Source organism: Neolamprologus multifasciatus, chromosome 22, assembly GCF_963576455.1.
Source record: "Neolamprologus multifasciatus chromosome 22, fNeoMul1.2, whole genome shotgun sequence".
NCBI lineage: Eukaryota > Metazoa > Chordata > Actinopteri > Cichliformes > Cichlidae > Neolamprologus > Neolamprologus multifasciatus.
The window spans coordinates 12,912,286-12,939,429 of record NC_140459.1 but is presented as its reverse complement, the minus strand read 5'-3'; the positions used below and the strand labels follow the sequence as shown (position 1 = coordinate 12,939,429).

The 27,144-nt window shown below is 41.2% G+C and overlaps 1 protein-coding gene and 1 long non-coding RNA gene across 7 annotated transcripts in view; one reads left to right on the top strand and one right to left on the bottom strand.

The window, feature by feature from the left end:
* Positions 1–27,144, bottom strand: part of LOC146493076 (uncharacterized) — a 423,488-nt gene that overhangs the window by 183,593 nt on the left and 212,751 nt on the right. The window lies entirely within an intron of this gene.
* Positions 1–27,144, top strand: part of LOC146493077 (RNA-binding motif, single-stranded-interacting protein 3-like) — a 307,462-nt gene that overhangs the window by 111,055 nt on the left and 169,263 nt on the right. For 5 of the 6 annotated variants that reach the window (XM_085148676.1, XM_085148674.1, XM_085148677.1 and 2 more), the window contains exon 4: positions 26,684–26,841. In XM_085148676.1, coding sequence (XP_085004802.1) covers positions 26,684–26,841 — 158 coding nt within the window. The remainder of the gene's footprint in view (positions 1–26,683; positions 26,842–27,144) is intronic. The other variant, XM_085148672.1, reaches the window with a different exon arrangement.

Sequence of the window (27,144 nt, the reverse complement as noted above, 5' to 3'; positions counted from 1 at the left end):
AAGAGCTGATGTTGATGCTTTTGAAGCATTCATGTCGTTGGATGTTTGAGCTGATAAATGGTAGATCTGAAATCTCTAGATTATTGCAAAGTGCTTGTTCTACATCTAGCCAAGGTTCATCTAAGAGGGTATGTTTTAGCCATCCTGAGATAAACTGAAGCCTGTTGGCTAAGAAGTAGTGCTGAAAGTTAGGTAGTTCTAATCCTCCTTTATCCTTGGTCTTTTGTAGTGTTTTTAAGCTTATACGTGGGGGCTTATTTTTCCAAAGGAATTTGGACATATATGAATCTAGAGATCTGAACCAATCTTGCGGCGGTTTAGTTGGGATCATTGAGAATAAATAATTTATTTTTGGTAATACCATCATTTTTATAGCAGCAACCCTTCCCATGAGTGATATGGGTAGACATTTCCATCTAGCCAGATCACCTTCTACTTTCTTTAAAAGTGGGGTATGGTTTAATTTAGTTAGATCTGCAAGCTTGGGAGAAATATTAATACCTAAATATTTTATATTTCCCGATTGCAGTGGAGTAGAAGAGGAATTATGGAAGCAGCAATTAATAGGAAGGACTGTAGATTTTGACCAGTTAATTGAGTAATCTGATATTCTTGCAAAAGAGTTTATCAATTCAATCACCCCAGTGATATTGGTTTGTGAATTTTGGAGAAAGAGTAACACATCATCAGCATAAAGGCTGATTTTATGTTCTACGTTCTTGCATTTTATGCCCTTAATTGCTGAATTCTGTCTAATTGCTGCTGCTAGTGGTTCGATAAAAATTGCAAACAGTGAAGGGGAGAGTGGGCATCCCTGCCTGGTGCCCCTCAGGAGACATAAGCTGGAGGATGTCTGGTCATTTGTTCTGACACAAGCTGTTGGGGAATTATATAATATTTTTAACCAGTTGATGAAAGAAGATCCAAAACCAAATTTGTGTAAAGTTGCAAATAGAAATTTCCAGTTAACTCTGTCAAACGCTTTTTCTGCATCTAAGGAAAATATTGTAGTTTCAAGGTTTTTACTGTATGAGTAGTCTATCAAATTAAGTAATCTACGTGTATTTGTTGATGAGTGCCTACCTTTTATGAAACCAGTTTGGTCAGGATGAATTAAGAGGGGGGTTATTTTCTCTAGTCTCTTCGAGAGAGCTTTGCAGATTATTTTGAGGTCTACATTAATAAGGGATATTGGACGATAGCTTGAGGGATATACAGGGTCTTTGCCTGGTTTTAGCAGGAGATTAATGTTTGCAGAATTCATATTTGATGGAAGTCTGCCCTTTTCTTTGATTTCTAACAACGTTCTGTAAAAAACTGGTGCTAGAATCGTCCAGAATTCTTTGTAGAATTCTGCAGGAAAGCCGTCTGGACCTGGAGCCTTATTATTGGACATATTTATCAGGGCTTCCTGGAGTTCACCTGATGTCAGTGGCGAATCCAGTGCCATTGCTTGAGATTCTAATAATTTTGGGAGAGTTATGTTGTCTAAAAATTGATCAATTTCCTTTTTAGATGGGTTTATTTGTGGTGAATACAACGTTTTATAGAAATCCCTGAAAATGTTGTTTATTTGTTTCGGTTCATATATTGTGTTCCCAGATGAATCTTGAACAGCACATATAGTTGTTTTTTCTTTATTTATCTTTAACTGGTTTGCTAGAAATTTACCGGATTTATTACTATGTTCATAATTTTGTAAGCGTAGTCTTTGTACTAAGAATTTTGTTTTTCTATCAATTATCTCATTTAATTCTAGTTTTGTTTTGCGTATTTTGTTCAATGTTTCCTGATCTTGGTGGGACGCGTAGGCTTCTTCTAGTGATTTGATGTTTTTTTCTAATTCCTGAATATTTTTGTTTTCTTTTTTCTTTTTATGTGATGAGAAAGAAATTATTTTACCTCTCATCACAGCTTTCCCTGCTTCCCATAAAACAGAAGCTGATGTTCCGGGAGTGTCATTAAAGTCTAAATATGAAGTCCACTCTTTTTTAAAATATTTAATAAAGTCTTCATCATTAAGCAGTGATGTATTAAATCTCCAGTTTTTACTTGGCATAGTATTATTCTTGTGCATTAGTGTTAGAGATACAGGAGCATGATCGCTGACAGCTATAGGATGAATCTCAATGTCTGAAATGTCGCTCAGCAGTGAGCTGCTGACCAAAAAATAATCCAGACGAGAGTAGGAGTGATAAACATGTGAGAAAAAAGTATATTCCTTACTGGTGGGGTGAAGGGAGCGCCATGCATCGCAAAGACCAAAGTCGCTCATATACTGTTTGATTATATTTGTGGACTGCCAATTACGCTGAGTTCCTGCTGTATTGAGCCTATCCATTTCTTCATTCAGTCCAAGGTTGAGGTCGCCTCCAAGCACAAGTGTGCCATCTAAGTGTTCAGAGAGTGCACTGAAAAAACCGTGAAAGAATGAGGGATCATCAACATTTGGACCATATACACTTACAATACATAGCTTTTTATCAAGTATAGATAGTTTAATGATTAAGAATCTGCCCTCTGGATCTATAACTGTATCGAGTACTGTGAAATTAATTTTTTTATGAATTAAAATTGCTACTCCCCTTTGTCTAGAATTATAACAGGCTGAGAACACATTAGGAAACTCAGGTGTTTTAAGTTCATTCGAACCTCTAAGAGGTCTGTGGGTCTCTTGTAAAAGGACAACATCTGCCTGTAGTTTTTTGAGTTGGTTAAATATTTTTAACCTCTTTTCTCTGGAGCCAGCTCCATTTACATTCCATGTAACGAATCTTAGTGCACCCATAGATGTCTGTGCATAACTAGGGGTGTACTCTGTGTGTGTCGCTTAGACAGGTGGAGAGAATATATCACTTGTTCATAAATAAGGAGAGGGAGAGAGAGAAAAAATGTGTGGCGAGATGCTCCCCGAGTCTGACTATGTGTTTGCATATTTACTAATATGAGTATGCTTGGCTTAAGTGTGTGTATCCTGTAGGTCTGTGTGCGCTGTCTGACTGATGTAAATGTGCTGCCGTTGAGCGCATGACTGTGCGTGATCGTGCAGTGAGTAAGTGTCGAAATAAATGATGTTGTTTGTGGAAGAGTGTGGAAGCAGGTGATCGAAGCAGTGAAAGAAATAAAGAAAGAAACCAAGGACGAGGGTGAGCAGCATAAAAACAAGAGGGGGAAAAGAGAGGAAAAAAAAAAAAAAAAAAACGAGAAGAGAGAAAAGAAAACGTAAACATTCCAATTAAATCACTGACGGAGAGTGACGGTGTTAATATTGCTATGAAATCACACTTAAGATGTGATTTGATACCGGTAAGTTAAACAAATGTTAATCCAAGTTAGTGTGAGTGGATAGGGAAAGGGTGTAGCGGATTCTTATCTGGTCTGAAGTTAATACAGCCACGGAGTGATGTTGGGGTCGCGGTGGAGCTGTCCGTCCACGTACAGCCGGTCCACAGCGATGACAGCGCGGGAGCCTTTCTGGATGAAGCCGCGTCGAAGTGGGAAGAGGACCCTGCGTCGTTCCAGGATCTCTTTGGGGAACTGATCGTTCACGCTGAAGTCCGTTCCTTTTAATTCCCTGCCGCGGCTTTTCACATGTTGTTTTTGTTTGAAGTGGCCGAATTTGGCCACGATAGGACGTGGTCTCCCGGCCGTAGCCCGAATGGGGCCGAGGCGATGCACCCTATCGAAGACGATGTTCTTCACCATGTCCTCCGGCAGCTTCAGGTGGGTTTTGATGAAGCTTTTTACCGTGGTCTCCGCGTCCTCTCCAGCGGCTTCTGGAATACCAGAAAATACTAGATTATCACGCATGCTACGAGCTTGTAGATCAATAACCGTTTCTTTTATTTTTTTATTTTCTCTATTTAGCTGAGTAACATTTTCTGTGAGAGATTTCACCGACTCCCTTAGCGTGGCATTTTCAGCAGCGAGCGTTTCCACTTGCTGCTGGCTGAACTCCAGGGATTCTCGCAAGCATTTAAATTCCCGGTGAAGAATCTCCACCAGGGACAGCCTTGCGTCGAAACTGGACAATCGCTTGTCGATTGACTCCAGTATGTCGGCAATATCTTTGCCAGCTGGCGATGTTGTGCCGGGGGAATCTGCCGGGCGTTGTCTTTTCGACGACGGCGTCTCAGATTTGGCCGGGGAAGCTGTACTCTGGGCCTTCTTCATCACGAGATCCTGAAAGCACTGTTCAATATAATCTTGGAGAGCGTCTAAACTCTCCCCGTTGTTCTCCAGGGTGTTGGAGATAATTTAGACAAATATTGTTAGTTATGAGACAATTGATAAGTGTATTTGGTAATACTGAAGCTTAAAGAAATTTGTTCAAATCTAAACTACCATTTGCTTTAATTTTCCGCCAAAATCTCCGGCGTCTGACGTCAGTTACAACATTAGTCGCTTACCTTGACTGTCACTTCCGCCTCTGACTGCCGCTCCATTCTGGAACAGTCACCTGACCGTTTGTGTTGCTATGTTTGCGATTTCATTGTATACTTCAGTGAAATGTAATTTTACCCCAGTGAAATTATAGCCTATAATTATAGTTATAAACTATGAAAATGGTAAAATGCGACATTGACATCATCTTAGGAGCAGTAAAAAGAGACAGTTTTGTAAGGGCAGCGCAGTTACTCAGTGGTTGGCACTGTTGCCATGTTTTCCATGGAGCCGTGGTTTCTCCTGTCATCAGAAACATACCAGGTTAATTATTCTGTCATTTCCTTCTACCAATCTACACCCACCAACTGTAGTACTCTGCAGAAGAAATTGCCTACCAGGAACTAGAGTCCTCCTGTAAGTGACGGTGTCAGAACATGTAAACATTAATGGCTCCTCCTTCTTCTAAGATGTAACGTTAGCTATTGCATGTCATTTTTTGATTAGTGGAAAGAAACTCGTTCCCTCGTGAAAACATTTAAAACACTGTTTGTGGATTTTGTTTTCTGAGTAAAATAGTCATGATTTGGCTCATCCAGGTCAAATGTCACTTTTCCTTTTTTGCATTTTGAATGCTACAAGGAAAGTGCCACTTGCTTCCTTTTCTTTAAATGCATAACTTTACTACCGCATTACAGATTATTTTGGCAAATCAAAAAATATATCTACATGTACTGTAGTCCATTGTATAGCGTAAAAAGCAGCATACCTTGCAATCTGTCAAAGTTAATGCCATAAAAGGCTGGAGTCATAAAATGGAAAATGTGTAGCAACTGTAAGCTCCAGAGACTTGTCTTTTATCCCAGCAGCCCTTTGAAATACCTACCCAAACCCAAACAACACCATCAAGTCAAAGCACTGGTCTCAAAAGAACCCCGAACATGTGTTCTTTAGATCCCTGCTCCTGTTCTCTTGTCACACAAGCATGCAACATGGACACCCAGATTCAGTAGGTCTTGCATACACACACAGACTCTCTGTGCATATAGATGCATTCTTTCTCTGGTATACACAATCAAGCACACATTTACACAAATCTCACACCCCGACGACACAACAGTCACCTCTCACTCCCACGCATCTCATGTTCTCCTCATATTATGTTAAAATGGACACGCATAATTGCGCTGGCACGGTCTGTTGTTTTTGCTGGCGGCTATCAGCAGCCCCCATGTCTCTGACAGAGGTGATCACCGTTGCAGGCACCACAAATCTACATCGCAGCGTTCCCAAATATGTTGTTTCTGTGAGGTCCAGCTCTCGAGACAGAGTGGTCTGGTTTTAGAGGAGGTAAAAAAAAAAGAGTAATTTGAGTAATTATACAGTGACTGTAGGCTGTACGTTTTTAGATATCATTAAGAATATATAACTTGAAGGCAAATGTACATGCTGACATGATATATATTGTAAAGCGGGCCGTTGTTAGTGGGGACTTTCTTTTTAGAGCTTATTGTAACTGTTTATAGTGAACCAATTTCCCACTGACACAGACCTTGTGGTAAAGTGGGGTGAAATGAAGCGTAGAGTCAAGTCTGGGGGATATGAGGCTGCTACATCTGTACCAAAGCCCGAATACAAGCACTGTCATTCTAAGACAGAATTTAAAACGCTTTAACGACCTTGTGTCTGACGATACCACGGTGCTGAGGCGTTTACAGCACATCAGTGTTTAACATTCGCTTTTCTGTTTCCTACAAGTAACGAAACAGATCGGTTCGATACCAGAACCACTCGCCTTAGTCTCCTGCGTCGTTCCTGCGTTCTACAAGTCATATGAGGGTGGGTCAAGTTTTAAATAAAGCTGTGGCTTGTGGCAGCTAGCTGATTCTGTACACTTTTGTATGTGCGAGTTGGTTACAGTCTGGGCCAAATGGAGTCTTTTGCGATCATGTTTCCAAACAGTACAGTCTGGAGATGTAGCTAGTGTGCCTAAATGTTAAAGCAGGAAGCGGGATCCAGCAGCAGCTATAAAGATTTTTGACTTCATAACATGCATGTTCATTTTGCTGGAATTCTGTTTAAAAAGAAGATTCCACCCTCAGTAGTATACGGTAGTTTGTGCTCATCCTTAGCCCGTAATTTTAATGCTACGATAATTTCATTTTGTGGACAGTAATAGTGTCCACAATACACTTATTTGTTGTTATTCTTTTTATTCACAATGTGGGCATTTCTCTTTGGAAAGCCGTGCATTTTAATGTTATCTTTCTCTTTTACACACATCATATCAAGCATGACTCTGCAAAGATATTCTGTATTATTGTTTGTAGCTCCCTTCCTGTTCCCTTTCTCCTCTCTTTGCCTTTTTCTTCATTTTTTTCCCTCTTTAGCGGCTGAGGTTTGTGTTGTGGGTTAGAGAGGGTGAGTTAATGGAGAACGTCAAACCGGCTTGTAGCGCTGCCTTGGCTCTGACCCGTGCAGATTGTGGAGTGACCCCAGCGGTGCTGCCCCGAGCCTGCAGTTGGAATCCAATCTCCTCAAAGGGATATGGTGCATGTTTTAGCAGTCCGGTTAAATAACTTTGCCCCCCGGCCTCCCCCAAAGTGTCTATCATTCGTCTAATAAAACGTTGTTTGTTTTCACCTATGATGACCCGGGTTAGGTGGGGGTTTTTGGCTCACAGGTGGCCGTAGCACATTTGTTTAATCGCATTAGACCCTTCCTGCTCCTTGCTGTTTGACTGGATGGAGGTAGGAAAATTGGAAACCAGCTTGGCTCTGTCTCTGGAAAAGAGAGAATTTTCTAATGTGGAGGCAGGTAATATCAAATAGGTTGCATTTTATTAAATCACATTTAAAGGTTAATGAAGTGACTGAAGCCTCAAACATAAAGCCACTGTTAATCAGCCGGAACGTGCTACACTGAAATGTGGAATTACAATTAAATCAATCAGCCTGCATTATACTTAAATTATCATTTCAGATTCGGCGTCATTGAAGAGGGATGATTTTTATCATCTGAAAAATGTCTGCCCTCATCTTACAGCTTCAGATTACACTTACTCTTCTTCCAATTATAAGCCGGGGAGGAAGAAATCGATGACTACAGACAAGTGACATTATTAAAGCATTTTGAGGGAAACTGAAATCACATGGGGCCTGATAGCCGAGTTGTTTAATGAATCATCCAAAGGAGTGCTTCTCCACACCTATTTGTTTCCTCTCCATTTAGGGCCCTTTGCCTTTCTCGCTGGTGCTAATTGTCTGGAATATACAGGCTATGACACAGCTACACTGGCTCACGCTGCGATGCATTAGTGCCATTTAAAATGTTGCTCTGGGTGAGACTGCGGTCTTGTAACTCAATAAACGTGGATGCAGGGAGGCATACAGTAGAAGCAGGGAAGGATGGGAAGGATGAAGCCTCACAAAGGGGGCTTCAGAGTGATTCGTCAGCATGCTTTCAAGGTGAAATGCATCAGCTGAAGGTCTCTCTTTTACTTCGGCTTCTTTAATGCATACACGTATTATCATCTTGCTACCACAATTTACCAAGTACTTTAGTGCCCAAAAGAACCTCTTTAGCCCAAAACTGAGCAACGAGGCTGATGTAGTAAAGCTTCTCAAAACTAGGCTTTGGGGAAAAAACAAGAAAACATCTGAACTAGATCAGTTTGATGTAGCGAGGAGAACCGAGTTTACAAATGCAACTATTTAAGTGTACTGAGGTAAGTGATAATGGATGAAAAAAGGAAATGCTTACCTGAAAAGATAAAGATAAGAAGGAAATTCAAAGCAGAGACAAGGGAACACTTTTAGCAGCAATATATGCAATTAAAAGCAAGCTGGAGAAATCGCGTTTGGATCTCAGGGAAGAGAGACACAATCAGACATCAGCAACCTGCTGAGAGTCTTCAGACTAATTCTCCTCAGAGCAGATAGTTAACTCTGTTGCTTATTCCACAATGACTGGCAACTTGAGAATTCAAAAAATAATGAGAGGCGAACTGAGGCAGAGATAAGAAGAAATGGTAAATGGATAAATGGAAATGTTTTGATGAACAAAAATGCTTTGTTGCAGCACGGAGGAAATTTAGTGCAGATGCAAGTGAAATGAAAGACAGCTGTCTGCGCATGTGTTTCGGTGTGTGCATGTGCGATGTGTTTTTATTCATCCCTGGGGTAGTGTCACACGTGTATACGCACATTGTCACGTTGATGATTTATTGACAAAATACTTTGTCATTGTACATATGATTTAATATCGGTATTATTAATATAGTACTGTGTTATTATCTAGCACATTTTCTAGAAAATTGGTTAAGAAACTGTTCTAACAGTAACAGTATTTAATTAAATTGCCAAACAGGTTTTGTTCAGTAATTTTGCAACGATTACCACGTTGGATTTAATGTAGCTAAGTATTTTAAAAGGTTCGCTATCAAATGTTATTAACTTCTCACACAGATACACAGGTACATCGTATCCAATAATTTTATAATTTTTCTGTTTATAGAAGTTTTTAAAAAAGTTTTTCTAAGGATATCTAATTGTTTGCTTTTGTTAAGTCTTTCCACCTTTACTCTAAAATTAATGAGCCCAGCGATGTCATGTCAGCAGGCGTCAGTGCTAAATTTTGCCCATCAGTGCTATGTAGGGCACCTGTTTTCCTTATTTTTCTTTCTTTTTATCTAGGATGCGATGCAAACCGCTGCATCTTGTTCTAATAAATAAATGTATAATGCATTTACATAATGCATACAATGCAAAACATATTCCCTAAAGCCTCAGCCGGTGATTGCTGACTGCCGAACAGACGTCAATGCATTATGCAGTGGCATCATCGTCACTGTGAATACACTTTTAAGGTGCCCTTTTTACCTCGACAACTAGCGACACCGCTTGCTGCTCTAAGAAGGAGCAGGAGGAGAGTGGGTCTGGTTTGAAGGGTAAATATATCTTGCTATCCTTCACTCTTGAAGCATGGTAGTTAGATTCGAGTGCTCATACTGTGTGCTCCCACATGAGCTTCTGTGCTTCAAGGTCCTCCTTAAATTTCATGGGAGAGGTCTTTTTAACTCAAAACCAAAGAAAAATGTTAGTTTTTCTCAATTTTACTGAGGAAAGGGGGAGAAAACCACAGAAATTGTATCTCTTTTGTTTTTGGTCCCAGCAGTGCTGAGAGTATTAAGCCTGGCCACCAATTAGGGCATGCCGATTCTAACAGCCCATGAATTATTAAGAGGACCCCATCGATGCGGAGTAGTGACGGAGGGCGTTAGAGGGGGGCCAAGCCACCTGAGCACCACAGCTGTATTTATTAAAGCATAGGCGGTGTGCTCCACCAGCTCTGTTATAATTAAAGAAAAAATAACCTCCACACTACAGAGCGCCAGTGTTCTGCGTTTTTTGAGTTGATTATTTTCAATCTACAAATTGGATAAATGCTGTATTTATTTTCAGACTTTAATGTGTGAATGGGAGGGGATGGGGGCTAGGAAGAGAGACAGATAGGATAATGTACGGTATTAGATTGCAACTTGCAACACCGGCTACCCTTGAGGTCAACCAATTCATTCCTGCTGCAGAATTTATTGCCTGGTAGTAGCTAAGGCAATGAGGTGCTGTGAACCTTGAGCTTATGTCGACATAGAAGGTCTTCACAGCCATATACTGAGAGAGGGGTGGGGTGGGGGAAATCCTGCTTGTTAACTCTCTATTCAGGACTCCAGCCAGCTCCAGTGCCTAAAACGTGTCCTCACAATAGCGTCAGCCAAAGCCTGCTAATGTACCTACTTTTTCAGTGGGAACAGAGAGTCAACGTTCTCGGGACCAACACCTTATCATAAATAGTGTAAGTCTTTGAGCTGGTGCCAATCGGCCATAGCATGTGAGGAATGAGGAGGACGCTGCGAAATTAGGTGCCCGTCAAATGTGACTCCTGGTGATTGTCAGTACTTAAGATGTATTAGATGGAGAAGGGAAACTGCTTTGTGTGGGAACCCCTGCTTTACTGGATAACACAGCTATCATTATGCATGAATAATTGGTTGCGTTCCTTCTACCCCTTTTCTTTTTTCTATTTTTTTTAACCATTGGTCTGTTTAATGTAGCAGAGTTGTCAAATAAGTCTGTCATAAGGAAAAAGACTGATTTCTTTATGTGAATCCCCCGCACCCCCTTAGTGAATTAATATAATTTAGAGCAGCGAGGAGAAGGATATGTGTGGCTATTGTGGCACAGCGGGGTTTTTAAATGTTTTGTAATTTTGTTATTTATTGTTTTGCTGCAGGGAATAAGACGAAAAGAAAATGCCGGTCTCTCAGATGTCTTTAAATAGAGATCCTGACTGCCTGCTTGCCTGCTCGCTTGTACTCAGAAATGACTGGGCTCTGTTTAGTAATATACATTAACCATGGTCCTGTTTGTCACCGAAATAGCTGAAGTGCCCTTTAGCTGGCATTAGATTTAGTGTTTGCTTCTTAGTTCTTCTGTTGTTTTTTGAAAAACCACCAGGCCGGAATAGTTTAATGCTTGTGCAAGAGCACCCCTTTGTTCATTACTCAGTGCACCTCCCTGTCTGAAACACACACACACACAAACACACAATGACGTATAATGGCAAGCTCAGGCTTAAATTCAGAAATTCACAGAAATTGCATCCTTCTCTTTGTCTCCTTTATCTTTGTCTCTTTTACATTTTCTCCCATGAAGAAAAAAAACATCAGTTTCCACAGTCTTAGCAAATATACATGCGAGATGTTATTTGGCAAGAGAATAAGAATCTGCCCAGTAAGTCTAATGAAATAAGCCACTTCTGGGTCCTAAATTAATACAGACGCAACACTGAAAAAGCAGTCCAGACTCTCTTAACTTCAATAAAAATAGCATCCAATAGCCATTAAATAAAAGCATTTACAAGGTTGCTTTAGAAGTTAGTATTAAGCTAGTTAGTTAGTTGAAGTGTAAAGATAATGTATCGGAAATAAACAAAATACATGTGCTGCAGTGCTGCAAGTTTGGAATGAAGTTAAACTTGTTGACATATAAGAATATAATGTGGCTAACTACAAAAGTATTAAGCTCATATGAGAGCTCTGTAACCAGCCAGGCAAGCAAATGGCATCATCATTATAAGGCTGGCAATTAATATTCAGTTCAGTTCAATTCAAATCAGTTTTAATTATATAGTGCCAAATCGCAACAACAGTCACTTCAAGGCACTTTATATTGTAAAGTAAAGACCTTTTTGCTACCAAAGTCGTGATCTTTAGCTTAATCGTCTTGCTGAAGTCTTAGTTGGCCAAACACTGATTCCTCTTTTCTTAGGAGCCCGAGGGACTCTGGGAGCCCGGGAGCTGCAGTGTACACAGTGCATTTTTTAAAAGCTTAGCTTAAAGGTGTGTTCCACTAATAAAGTCCAAATAAAAGACTGTACAGTGGTAGAGTAACAGCTGAAGATAGTTGTACGACTCATATATGTTGAAAGGGACACAGCACTGCAGTCAGTGCAGAAAAGTCTAGGAAAGAGCATTACTGTAGGATTGATGCGTTAACATTAAACAAACAGTATTTCATAACATGTACTATACTGTGTTAATACTTAAAGAAGTATTTATTTGCTCAGTGCAAAACTAGATTATAAATATGATTAAAAATATAAACATGGATTCTTGAAGTGAAGACACACTTCAACTAGACAGGGTAATCCATCCATTATCCCAACCCCTTATCCGATCCAGACTGAGGTGGATGGGGGAGATCTGGAGCCTATCCAGTGGTTCATAGGGGCAGAAGTTGGGGTACAGATTTCATTGCTGGATTAATTGAACAGGGAACAAAAAGAGCCACAATATCTCAAAGATACCGCACCAGCTGCAGTTTCCAATAAGGACAGAAGGCCAAATAAGATTGTGCTTTCTGCCAGCGAGAAAAGTTTTTGTCACTAATCAAATTCCATTTTATTTCTAAATTTAGCTGCGGGAAGCAAAAATAGACTCACTTAGAAGTGCTGAAGTCTTAAGATTTATACCCGTTAGTGTCAGAGACAGCTGCTTCAGTGTTTTTGTAAGCTTTTGTCTTTCTTTTTCCCCAGATTTCTGTTTGTGTTTTAGTGTAGAGCCAAACAGATCAGAGAACTTCAAGATAGCTAGCAATGCACAAAGTCTGGAGTCTCGGAGCCCAGACCAGACTTAAACTGAAGTGGACGGTTGGAGCCTCTGAGTGCTGTCATGAATCATGTCTAAGCGTCATTATCTTTATTGTTTTCTCTTGCTGCCATTGAGTTGTAACCCTTAGTTCAGCCTCAGCATCAAACTGATATTCTGTTAGTCTGTTTTTTTGGGTGGGGCTTTGTCTGTTCTTCTTTCTGTCTTAATTACCACAACCTGTACATACAGCTCAGACATTTACAACAACTGATGAAACAAATCACGTTAACAAAGTTCTAATTTGTGAACTTAAACAGATCAACAGACTGATAACCATCATGGCAAGTCTTAAAATACACTGGGTCTGAAGGGGATTGTGGCCAGGATAAGTTGGGCCTCGTGTGGGAACTGAAGCAGCCTGTAACTAATTAATTATGCATTTCCAGCACAAAAATGAAGGACTGGCACTGTGGCCTTTTGCTGTGTGGTGAGCCTCAATTCCTTGGTCTGCTAGGAGTCTCATAATAAAAAGAAATGAATGAATTAAAAAAACAACAACAACAACATGAGGCTTACTGTGATGCTAGTGGTCCATCCACAGCTATGCAGACCCCTTCATGTTCAATGCCACAATGACTCTGTTGTTTTGGGTACTTAAGAGGTGGTCTGCTGCTGGCGGGCGACTGAGCTCAGGAGCTTCCTGTTCATGGTACAATGGAGCGAGCATTCTTCCCTCAGAGCCCGGCCCCATACATTCACTCACAAAATGGAAGGCCATGCACCACAACAATAATAATCCACTGCTATCATGTCTTCAAAACGTCCAAAAACATCATGTGTGGAATGTAACTAGCGTTAAGTCTTGTATTAGTAATCTTACACCACTTTCACAGATGCCTAAAGACCAGTCGGCCACACCGGTTGGTTAGTGGCTGCTGGAGGTTGCTGCAATTTACAAGATGTGCCTTACTGCTGAAACTAATACATGGTAAACATTCTCCAGATCCAGTTTGGATGAGACTTTGTCACGTTTCACTACTACTTAGTGGTTAGTTAGTGAGTGTTTGCTGGTCACCAAAGTAATTACAAGGAGGTTTTTTTTTAGTGCAGAGCCCAGTGCCAGTCAGCAACGCTTGCCAACCAGCTTGGGAATGCATATATTTCTCTAGCAGTGAGAGGCTGCATGACTCAGGCCTCGCAGTTGATTTTACAGCAACTGCTAGTACCCAACAATCTCACAACCAAAAAGGGGATATTTATTATAGTTACTGGTGGTTACCACAAGTGCCTTATTAGGGTAAGCAGCAACTGATTCTATTAAAGGAATTTATGTCTAACTCCATGGGATAAGCCCTCTTTTATTTTTTACTGTGGTTTTAGATTTTGAATCAAAAATACTGGCAATGGTACAGATTAGTACAGTATTGCGATATCCCTGATAACCAGTAGCTATTTAGGCTTTTGTTGCCATTAGCCTGCCATAAAGTGGAAACATGTAATAACTTTAGTTACCTTTGAAGATACAGAAAGCATGACAGCATCAGCATTCACATCATAAAAAGAACAGAAATAGCCTCCTGAATTCAAAAAAGCAGGAGAAAATGGTGTTATTGCTATCACTCTTATGTGTGATCAGAAGGTTGTTCTAAATGTGAGCTTGTCTGTGAGGAATCTTTAACAATGCCGGAGCAATTGTTAGAGGGAAGAACCATAATCCCTGGCATTTATTTATAAAGTGGTATGCAACAGGATTGCTGATATGGGACAATTGCACGTGTTTTCCTCAAATTTATGGCCATTCAGCTTGCAATGTGGTGCTAAATTAGACTCTCGAGAAGCCTTATGAATAGATACAGCAGTAGATAGATGCAGAGTGGCAAAAAAGACCAAAATGTGCAGCTGTGAGAAAGATTCTTTCTTTGCTTATAGATCCTCACTAAAGCAAGACACTGAAAATATATAAATGCGCTGTGACGCTTTTCTTTGTCGACCTACCGTAAAGTGGAAAACATAATAACTTCAGTTACCTTTGAAGATACAGAAGGCATGATAGCATCACTGTTGAGTTTGTTTTAACCCAGATGGCCTGTGTTTATCTATACTGGCTGTGATCCCTTAGCGTGTCCAAGTGTTGCATGCATTAAACTCTTCCAGCAGGCTGGCAAGAACACAGCAGGCCAGACTCACCGAGGCATGCAGTCAGGCAAGGGGGAAACATTACACCATTACACTCACCTGTTCCACAGCCATGGTGACTTATCTCATGAATAAATCACACTACCAAGGTTCGGACTACTCAGACAGTGCACCTCTTCTCCTTTGGCAGACGTCTGCATCCCTATTCATCTTCCTCTCTCTCTCTTTTTTTTCGCCTTCTTCTTTTTTCTGCTTCCTGTCTCTCTTCCTCCCACTCTACCATCTTATTTCTTATATCTCTCAGTTCTAGCGGGCTGCCTGACTCTGCTCACTTTATTTATCATGCAGTTGTGACATTTTTGGATAAAGCCTCACGCCCACACTGATTGAACTCTGCTTGTGCGAGCTGGGAAGCACAGATCATGCGGTTTCCAGTAAGTCATGGGATCGACAGCCCAGGATGGTTTGCCCAGAGCATACTGCTTCTTTCCCTTTAAATCACTCAAAATCACTGAAAGGTCCCTAACGCATACAGTTATGATTATAGCAAACTAACAGAAACACTGAAAGTACGCATTTTTGAAAATAAAAGCTGGAGGGGAGGTTACATTTGAGGCTCCTTTTTGATATGAATACCTCACTTCTCTTCATACATTTTTCTTTGTATGACATCCCCAGATGCAGTGAGGCAAAAATGCAAGCGGTGATTCCACGGATTTTACAATGCAGCATTGTTCTCACATTGACCCGAAGTAAAACAATCCCCGGCATAGCTTCGCTGTCTGCTGCTGATGGCAGCTTTGCAATATGTGCGCTTAGGCCCGAGGAGGCGGGAGAATACAGGGTTTTTTTGTGTTGAGTAATGCTGATATTCCTTCAAGGGGGATAGTTGCTTAACACACTGTGCAGAATCTGGCACGGCATCTTCTTTGGCCTACTAAACTCTGCTCAACACTATGTAAAAACTCCCTGATGGCTCTTAGACGGGGAGGAGAAGAAGGGTGGGGAGGAAGGAGGAAAAAAGGGAGAGAGGGGAGCCGGAAGGAGAAATGGAGGACGAGCAGCCAGATGAGGATTGGGATGGATTTAGAGATAGATGAGAGCTGACTGAACGGATTGTAGAAGGTGAAGAGAGGATGGATCGAGGACTAGGTGGGGATGAATTCAGTTATGGAAGGTTAGAAAGAAGGAACGGGAGGGGGGAACATGATCCACAGAATGGGAGTTTAGCAGCGTAGACAGTTTAAGGCTTGGTGTACGGATAAAACAAGCTCTTTAGGCTTTGAGGAATCTTTTATCCTATGTCAAAGCAGAGGTCTTGGACTGAAAAGGTGCAGCAAAATGTGTTAACAAAGTGCACTACTTTAGAAAAAGATGATGATTCAGTGGATTAAACAAATACCATCTTCAAAAGATAAACTTGCTTAATGTTGCAACAAATTTGAACTCAATTTGCTTGGGAATTTTCTTATTGATTTATTTCATGTAATTGACTGTCTGAAAGTCTGTCAGTGACTGATATGTGTGTTGATGAGGAACATTAAACAGCCGATAGAACGTTAAATAGAATAATGGCTCATTATTTTTAATGCTCTAATCTGGACTCTAGTAAGCACTCTCCACTTAGTTCCTCTTTGGGTACTTATGTATTTGCGACTTGTTCAGGAAAGCCTTAAACTTCATTTTGGTCTCTAAATGTTGGACTGTTATTTTAAAAGTCTTTTAAAAACCAGAAACACGAAAAGAAAGAAAATAAATCCTGAATAAGTAACTGATTACTGGAAAACATGCCATCGGTGATCTTTTTTTTTTCTTGGCTGTATAATGTGAAATAGCATGGCATTTGTTCAGTGCTCTGGAGATGTTGATTGTGTCAGCACACTGTATTGAACAATAAAATGTGAACGCCTGCACATGCATAGTAGCCTGCAAGGAGGGAAGAAAAAAAAAGGGTATTTGTATCTCAGTTTGGGGCAGCTTTTTAAAGAGTTTATCAGGTTTGACAAGCAATTCTATTCATGTCCGTAATAACTTATCATGCATTGACATTTATGTGCTACATAAAAATGTATAAATTAGTTATGTGTTACGAATGTGCTTATGATTTATTGAGGATTTGACCTTCAGAGAAAGCGTCGTTCAGATTTTCAGATTTTCACTGTAAACTGTTCTAATGTTTCCTTGTTGATTTTCAGGCTTGCAACAATGCATTGATTGGGTTTTTTGTGCTCTGTTTTTGTTTTGTTTTTTCTTAACATTCTTGTTGGTTTGATTGCCTGCTGTGGCGTGACCTTTTCTCAAACTCATCCAGAAGTTCACATCCATAAAAAACTCATTTATAGCTCGCCTCACAATTAGAAAGTGGCACCATTTCAAAGCCATTTTAGCTTCCACTAATGCTTCTTTCGGTTGTTATATCGACAAATAACTGGATGCTTGAGTTACTTTGTGCCACATTTAAATAATGTCAGTATATTTGCACAATAATCAAAGAGAATATGGTCCCAACGTTTATTACAAATCTGTTTTGTCTATTTAGAAGTGTTAATACATCAGCATCACCACTTTCCTCCCGCTGCGTTTTAGACACCTGATTTTCCTGGCTTGGAGAAAGAAGTAAAACAGTCTGTCTGGGTAGGATCCCTGTGCAAAATCCCAGGTTGTGTTTTTCAGATTTATGTCATAAAATAACCCTATAAACTACCACAAACCAACCATTCACCATTCCCTGCTGTAGCTGATTTGTTATGGCTGTCTCAAGCCTTCCTGCCACAACAGCGGCTGGTATTTAGTGCCAGTATTTAGTCTGGCAATTTTCAGAAACGCTTCAGTGAGTATATTCCTTGGGGGCCAAAAGTGACATTCCAGACCTGGTGCAAACACTTTGCATGCGAAAGAAACTGAATATTCAAAAGGATGAGGATATGCATTCTCTCCCCCGTTTCTATACCAACTTGTGTAGTTCTTATCTTTTTTTTTTTGTCTTTGCACGATTGTTTTCATATATGTAATCAGTGGGCACAGTGCTTCCTCACTTTGAGTGTCCTTATTGGCTTATTTCTGCAGAAGGAAACCTTGGAAATCTCAGGAATCTAGCACATTATTTTTCAAATTAGGCAAACTGTGCTCTGAAATCTTCATATTTTCTTATTACGTATTTAATTATATAACTGCCAGGTTACATATGCTGCTAGCACTGCAGTATGTGCTTTTACAAGTCTTTTTGCAAAAACATTGTCTCCTGTTTCTAAAAGCAATGTTAACATCGCTCAGTTATGCAAACATTACATAGTACCTGAAACATATGGCTGTGGGCCCATAGTCAAACACACACACTGAGCTGAGGTCAGTCTCAGGCAGTAACTCATTGGTTAAGCTGCTGGGAACCTTTGTTAGTCGTTTTCTCTTGTGCACCGAGCATGGCCTTATTTATGAATGTGAACACAGTTAACCTTTTGCATACGGAGACCTACATTTTGTCTGGAGAACAGCATGACAAATAGTCGAGCGTCTTCTCTATCGATCTGCTCTTTCTCTCTGGCATTCTCCCTGCCGTGACGATAACTCTCACCAACTGCTCAGCTATAGATAGAAGTAGATACTCATCTATCTGGAGTCATTTATTACGGTAATTCATTAATAAATGGCAATCCGTCAACAAAATAGTCTTTCGATTGCTGGAATCGGAACGACTGTAACATACAGGCTTAGGAGGTATTTTTGAGGGAAAGCGAAAAGATATTGTGGATCCTTTACGCAAACTTTGAGGACATTTTAGGGCTGGACTCGATTGCTAGACATTTGTGTCAGTAAAAAAACAGCAGCGATGCTCCCTCTTCCCTCTCTGCATAGTCCACAATCTTGTTTGTGCTTATACTTCCTGTGAAAAACACAGCTGACTCCTGAAGAATGTGCCCAATTAGAGATGGAGAGTGAACTTGGGGGGGGGGGGGGATCCTCAGACATTGTGGCTGCTCATTTTTTATTCAGTTATTTATTTTCATCTGATATAACATTTTGTACAAAGGAATTGAGCTTTAAAATTAGGGTCCTCTGGTCAAAAAACAGCACAATATTCAGACACATAAATTTTGCTCATTGTTGGAAAGCACACGGTAAAGTCATGGAACATGACTCTTTACTGGTTCTCATTTTTCATCATAATAACAAATGAAATACACCCTTAAGTAACTGTTATAACAGAGGTGCCAAACGTTTTCCTTTAAGTCTGACATCATTTGAAGATGTCATTTCGGGCTTAGAGTATTCTCATTTTGTCCTCCTCGTGGTTATGGATGCCTGTGTCTTCCTACTCCCTGTCTCCAACCATCCTGTAGTCTCCACTCCCACACTGGCTAGCTTGCAAACAGACCCAGCTGGCCATAATGATGACAAATCAGCCCAAATATTTATGTCCATTGAGTTTCACTTTGGCTCTGCCCACGGCTCGTTTTCTGCTTTCTTTTACGGATCCCTCTGCGGCGGTCACAGCACTTGCAGCCAAACCATCATAATCACGCTCCACAAACACACTTTAGCCCCAGTTATGTCACCTAAACACCAGCTGACTGTTAATGTCCACAGAGGACCAAGTTTATGGTTGCCGGAGGAGTGGTATAAACATCGAAGCTTAAGCTGTCCTTGTGTAGATTTTTGTGTGGGCTTTGTGACCAACCTGTTCTCTGAAAGTGATGTGCATTGTATCTTTTATGTGGAAAAGCGTGTTTGCCTCAAACTAAACAACAATCTAAGGTGATGGAGGACCTCACTGAGATGGTTGGAAGCCTTGTGTAACTCGCAGGAAGCGGATATGTAAATAGTTTGAACAGATGAGGCTGTTTTGACTGGGAGGTTGAAATCAGAGCATTAAAAATGCGTCAAATGCATGACACAGCATTAAAATTTCAATCCGAGAGAAAGGGAAAAAGACATTTTTTGTATTTTAAATACATCATCTCGGCTGTTTTATTCATTAAAAATATTTTTGGAAGACTTTTTGAAGTGTCAGAGGTGCAGACATAATGCTGCTTTGTTTTAGGCGTATTTTTCATATTATGTGCGCTGCTGTTGCCATCTTTGCCATGAATATAGTACATGTATTGCAAATTCTGATAAAGCTTAAAAGGCAAATTACTTATGTGATGTTCAACCATCAGCAAGGGTCAAAGCAGAAAGTGATTGGGAGCTTTTAATAAGCAAACTTTCAATTTCTTACACCTGAATTGCTTCATCTTTCCCATATTTATTTGTAGTCCCCTGCTCTCTAAAAAAAAGTGTAAACACCTGATTTCGAAGTTATCAGCCCATTGAATGCCCGTTATCTGTCCCGTTATCACTCCCATACATATTGCAATAGGTGCCTTCGTTAGCAAGCTCAGTGGGTCGTTATCATTCTCTTTAATCAGTGATAAACACAGAGCGGCACAGATTAAGTAGACATCTAGTGGAGGTGTTCAAAAAAAAGTAAAATGTTAAACAAGTTTGCAAACATAGCTTATGACGTCTGCTTTATCTGTGGGGAACCCCACAGTGACTGAGGCGATAACGACCTCCTCGTGGGTGGAGGAGGCCACCTTCTGGTGACATGTATTGGACTGATAACTCCTGATAACGGCCATTCAATAAACTAATGACATCAGACCTTAAAGAAATGTTCTTTTAAGTCTCGCAGCAATTCCAATTCCAGCCGTGATCTATCTCTGAGTGCCGGCTTTACAATCTGTAAACGATCTGTTTACAATCGAGCCTTAATATTAAACACTCTGACTCGCATCTTTTAGTGTGTAGTATATATTCCTTTTTGGCCTACAGTATACCTCACAGTATTTTTCTTTTTATTCCACTTGCAGCTAAACAGATGAGTCAGGGTTTTAAAACGGCGATGCATAAAGCATCCCTTGTTTACTTCTGTCGCTTTTGTCCCCTCTGTCAGATAACATGCATGCATCCTATCTCTCACCCCTGTGGAAGATACGGGCCTGTATTTTAACCCCGGGGCTCTGTATCTAGATACATGCTTCCTGACACAACGCAACGCCGCTCGCTTATCTGGCCCAAAGTCAGAGCGAGAAAACAGAGTCAAAGAAACAAAAGGAGAGCAGAGAAGGAATAAGAAGGTGAGAGAGATAAAAGGATAGAAACGGGAAGAGAGAACAAGGCTCATCTTCTGCTTGAAGGATGCTGTAGATGGGCCTATCAGCATATTTAAAATTAGCCCACTGCATCCTTGTCCACAGCAGTGTCGGCTTACCAGCATCCAAGTCTTTTCTCTCACTCCCTCTACTTTTTTTTTCTTCCTGAGGATGAGGCACACAGTTTAGTAGTGCCTAGAGAGAATCAGACATTCAGAATTACCCCTCTACTTTAATCTGTCTTTTTCTAATTTGTTCTTTACATATACTTCCTTCCCCTTTTTCCTTGCCCTCTGGTTTTACACTTCTCTTTGCCTTTGGCTCCAACTCATTTGTACCTGTAACTATGTCTCTCCTCCACTTCTTCTTTCTCTCATCAGCTCTCTTTCCTCACTTGCTCTCTCCATGCTCCTGCATACAGAGCGCTCTCAGTCTTCCCTTATAGGATAGATTTTGCTATAGAATCAGCACCATTGCATTCCCAGGTGATTCGGGAATGATTTGCTATTCACTCCTCTGGCTATGGGTTTACCTAGACAGGCACAGACAAAGAGAGAGAGCGCGAAGCACAGAAACGAGAGGAGGACAGGCAATAGCTCTTTTCCCGTCAGTCTTACAGTGTGTGTCGTGCGTGCCCCCCAACCCCACCTCCTCTTCTTTCAGCATTGAGATGCAGCTGCAGTTCTCAAAACACATGTTTAAGGGCTAAAGGTTTGGAAGCAGCTATCCAGGATGGATGGGGGATTTGTGTTCCACCCGTGCTTAGAGGCTGCTGTGAATGCAGCCGACCGCCGAGCTAGCTGTTAGTTCTGGCAGTTTGGAAGGGATGCCTCTGGGACTATGCTTGTCTTTAAGAGTCTTTGCAGAGACTTTGCCAGCATGAATTAATGAAAAATGAGCCGAGAGGCTTTTTTCTTCAATTTAAGGAGACTGCTTGTCATTTTTTGTGGCAGCTTTTTTTCTCTCTCTCTCTTTTCAGTTTCTGTGTGTGTGTGTGTGTGTTACTCGAGTGACTTTTTGAACACAAGCAAATACAGAAACCCAAAGAATATCAAATAGACAATAACACAGCATGTGCGCACCCTTTGGATGGTGACGACTGATTCCCAGTAGTGGTGTCTTGGCCATGGGGGGCTTTGGGCCGGGTTAGGCTGGTTTACTGATTTTGACAGCGTGGCCTCGTCTGGCCTAGTGCCAGTGTTGAGCTAGCTCTCGCTGGCTGCTCTGGCCTCCTATAAATCAAGGCCAATTACCACGCTAGTGTGCAGCCTCCTCTCCTCCAGTCACAGCCCTGCCCTGCGGAGTGCAGGGAGGAAGGGAGAAAGACAGGGATGGCATAAGCCTGCTTTTATTCCAATTACAGCTGTGGCTGCCCTCTGCTCTGTTCTCTATGTGTAGTCACAAAGAAGGTTTTCACACTTTTTTGATAGAAGTAAGAAGCCACTTTATCTGAACATGTAATCACCTCTAAAATTGGGACAGCCAGCATTCCAGGTGCTATCTAAAAAGGTAGCTTGTCATAGACTTTACATCACAATTAAAAAAAAGTAAATGTTCTTTTTTAATCCTTATTCTTTAAATCTGAAGTCCATGTTTAATTTAACCTTGTACTTTATAAAGTTATTGTCTTAATTCCCTCCACTGAAAACCATTTATCTTCATTTTTTTTATTTTAGAAATTAAGTGAAAGATTAAGTGTTCCCTTATGGGTTGGTAAATTCACAAAGTGCTAAAGTTTTATAAAATATTTTAAGAAGTTGAGTCAGAATTTAAGCATTGTGTAAGCGCACTGGTTTTCACCGTCTCTCACAGTGGGAGGATTTTGTTAAACACTACACAAACATGCATGTGTCGCAATGACCAAAGCAGGTTTAAGCCTTTTATAAGTCTAGCAGTGGTTTAAAAAAAAAAGCATATAGCTGTGGTTTAGGGGAAAAAATGCATTGTCCTTGTGTGGGTGTGTGAATATACATCACAACGCCATGCGCCTTCAGCCTATGTAACGTAGGCTAGATTTATCATCCTCACTTAATACACTCATAAACATTCGCTGGCGTGTCACAGAGGCTGTGAACCCCCCTTCACGACTGGCTCGGTAAATTGGGCCTGTGTAAACCATTTTGCCTGTCTAAAATACAGTGCAGCAAATTGAAATCCCAAGTAAGCCTCTGTAGCGGCATGTCACAGCTGGGTAGGGAGGAGGCAGAACGGAGGTTTTTCTCATTTACCACCTGGAGGTTTTTGAAGTGTCATAACCAGCGGTTTTCTCACACCCTTCTATTTCACTCTAATTCTTTCTACCTTGCTTTATTTTTTATTTTTCCCATCCTTTTTTTTTTCCCTGTGAGTCTTCTGTTCCCTCCCCTTTTTGGTAAATTACTCTTTGCCAAGTGCTATACTCAGTCCTCATCATTCTGACACATGAGGCTAGTATTTAATATATTTGAGAAGCCTGATCTGGCAGGCTGACAGACCAAGGGTAAACAGGAGTCATGAAACTGTCCGGCAAGAAAAACAAGCCTGGATATTAACCTCTAGTGCAGCAACCAGCAGAAGCCAAGAGGGAAATGGATATAAAACAAAGAGTTTGAAACATTTTGGTGCTCTGTGTGTGTGTGGGTGTTTGTGCTGCAGAGAACACCAGTTGTGTCCAGGATTGTCTTGGATCCATTGCATTTAAAAGTTCACATACTGCCCCAAGATTAAACAGAAATCTTACTTAAATTAAATATATGGTTCCTACACAGCACAGCAAGCTGATATTAGGATTGTCTTCATAGAAGAATGATGGGGTTACTTGAGTAATGATTAGATTTGAGGAGCTCTTGCGGAGCTTTTTCCATTTTGTTTTTACCCAACATATCTAAACTTTTACCACATTCTTCCAGATATAAAATAAAAGTATTTTTAAAAATATGCCATTAAATTCACCCCCTTAGCACAGACTGCGTTCTTCATCCCAGGGGATTCCTAGTGGATACCTTTGCATGCTGCCTTTTAACCCGTCCCTGTAAGTATTAGACTGGTTTTGACCCTCCATGCCTCACTGTGTAAGATTTCAGCTTCTGACCTTAAAAAGAAAAATGAAAGCAAATCGATAGGGCGGGACACATGAATTCCAAAGACCAGCATGGAAGCCAAGCCTGGAGCCCGAGAAGGACAGTCAGGGCTGTGTGTGTCACCATGGGGGCTAACAAAGAAGTGGGGGGAGAGAAAGCCTGAGAAAGCGAGAGAGGGGCTATTAATTAACACTGAACGCTGAAAGAGGTTCTGTCTAGTGTCTCTCGTTTGTGCTCCGAATTTGTTGGAGTCACACAGTGTGGTAATTACCATGTGTGTATTTTAAACTGCAGCGGGCTAAGGGAAAAATCTAACGAGTGGACGGGGGGGACCTAAGGTGAAAGCCTCAAAGTCAAGGCTTGGACTGCAGCTGTGCATTTGAGTGAGAAAAAACAAGTCCCACAGGGCACTTGAGAGATTAAGATTCTTCTATACTGCCACAGCGTGGAAACTTGAATGACTGGAGACTAGTTTGGCTTGTTTCATTCAAGCCCGTGCAACCAAGGCTACCACAACAGCGCAAGGCAAGGTGGGGGGCGGGATGGGGGAAGTTTAGGGAAATTTGTGTCTGTGGTGATCGGACCTGTGTGCTTGAAACTTGGATTTAAATTTCAAACTTCTTTCAACTTGGACCTCGACTCCCTAAATGTACAAAGTCATTATGATGGTCATCATTCGTAGACCTGAAACAGTAGTTGTTTTCACTTTAATACTAAAGCTTTAATATTAACGTGCTGTGGATGACTGTTCTGAAAAAGGTTGTTTCTGTGTTATCATGTGGCGCATATGTGTGTCTGTGAGTGTGAGCGTATGCACAACGGCCGACATGTGTACAGTGTGGGTGAGTCCAGCACAGTGAGTGGCTGCCCATCAGTTCCACTAAGCTCAGCGTGGTAATTGGCCGTCTATTGATGGACGTGGCTCCCTCTTCACGCTCCAGGGACCCCGGCTCTTTGTCTGAGGAGTGGGAGGCGACACGCTGGCATGGCACACACGCTTAAAATAGCACATCAAATCAGCCATGCTCCGCCAGTCGCTGCTAACGTGTGGGGCAGATTGGAGGGCTAATGGTGTGTGTGTGTCTGTGTGCGTGTAGGTGTATGTGCGTGGATATGTGGGGGGGTTTACAGCATGGTATGAGGTCTTGAGCTTCTCTCTAGGGAAGATAAGGGTTAACGTGGTTAAGTGGAGCTGGTGGTGGTATTTAGTCATGTCCCCCTCTTTCCCTGACCATTTTTCTCTCCTCCCTTTCATTCATCACTCACTCACTTTATTGCAGTGTGGTTTCTTTCGCTCTTCTTCCGTCTCACTTCCTTCCTCGCTCTCTTTTAGTGTTTCTCCCTCGCTTTTTAGTCTCTGTGTCTCTGTTCATGCCCGCAGGGCCCCGGCTCTCTCTCTGTCACTATGTGCAGTGTCCCTGCAATAGAGATATAAATGGGCTGTGAGCGGGGGGCCCTGACTCCTATACCATAAATCTATGCTAACAGCACAACAAGCACGTAAGGAAAGCAGGGGATGGGAAAGGCAAGGAGAAAAAAACAAATGGAGGGGTTGGGGCATCACAATTCTAATACATTTTGAATACATTTTGTGAGATGGAGATTAAACTGAAAATTTCATTCATATTGAGATGCTTATAAAATAGGCTGTACTGGATTATTGCATCAGGATCTCACACCCTCTGAGGTGTAAATTGTTTCGCAGTGTAATGAAATTGGTTTTGAGGGTATTAGTAGAAAGCAGGAAGTTGCCATCATTTAAAACTGTTCATAAGCTGCTAGGAGCCTCGTGAACTCTAATATCAGAGAGTCACCTTGGTGAAATGTTTATTTAAGATGCAAAATGAAGAAATGTTTGTCCCCTCGACTCCAGTTGCATATGCGCAGAAAGCCCAGAAAGTTGCAAAACCAGATATAATCTATCGCTTTATTAAGCACGAAGGTGACAAAAGTTTGAAAGAAGCGAAGCACTTTTCCTGTCATTGTGTAGACCTTTTTATTTCTCTACGTGAAGATGTTTTCCTCGCAGTATTATTATTTGAGGCTAAGGTTGCTTTCTTGAAACTTTTACTCGCGTTCTCCTGGGTTTTCATCTCGTAGTGACCCTGCTCGCTTCTCCTCGCCGCTTCACAGCTGCCCCAAAATGTCTCGTCTCGCGATTGCGGGGACATTGTGCTGGCAGTGCCTGCTGTTTCTTCAAATGAAACATTTTGAACTCTCTCTCTCACATTTTCTGCTCCTGTCTAAGAAATGTTTTCACACCTCACTTCTCATTGTCTTTTATAGCTGCTGTAAACATCAGAACAGTAGGATTACAGCTGGATGATGTGTCAATATTTTCCAGTCGCCCACCCTCAGTCCAACAACCAATGATCACACACACATTTTTTTTAAAAAACAATCACCTGCTGAAAAAAGAGAAACTTTGCTGTGTGGTTGTTTTTATTCATAGGTTTTTACTGGCAACAGCTGAACACCTTGAAATGCATTTTGCCATCTCTCTTTAATAATGATATGCAGGAGGTCACTCTCTTAGTTTCTTTAGAAATTTTGGGGAGGCCAGAAGTTTCAAAGGGAGGGACTCACACACAGTAACATGAATACGAATCCATACCAGCTGCTAAAATGAGAACCAGAGAAGCTTTGACAGAGACATTCCCCACTAAGGTTGCCATCGCTTCCCCATTCCTTTAAGCAAATACGCGTTTCCTGCCATATTCTTGTTCATAATGATGCTCTGAGAATCTTTAAATGCTTTGACTCTGCCTGCTGTCTTAAAATGAAACCTTGTATTAACTTGCTTTCTCTTTACCTTGTCTTTCCAGCAGCCCTATGCTCCACCCCCTCATCCCATGGCTCCTCCCAGCCCCAGCACCAACAGCTGCAGCCAGGGAGGGGCGGAGCAGCTGAGTAAGACCAACCTGTACATCCGAGGCCTGCCACCTGGGACCACCGACCAGGATCTCATCAAACTCTGCCAACCGTGAGTACTGGGAACGATCGTCATTACATACAATGGTTATACTGTAATTCTTGCCAATAGTATACAGTGGGGCAAAAAAGTATTTAGTCAGCCACCGATTGTGCAAGTTCCCCCACTTAAAATGATGACAGAGGTCAGTAATTTGCACCAGAGGTACACTTCAACTGTGAGAGACAGAATGTGAAAAAAAAATCCATGAATTCACATGGTAGGATTTGTAAAGAATTTATTCGTAAATCAGGGTGGAAAATAAGTATTTGGTCAATAACAAAAATACAACTCAATACTTTGTAACATAACCTT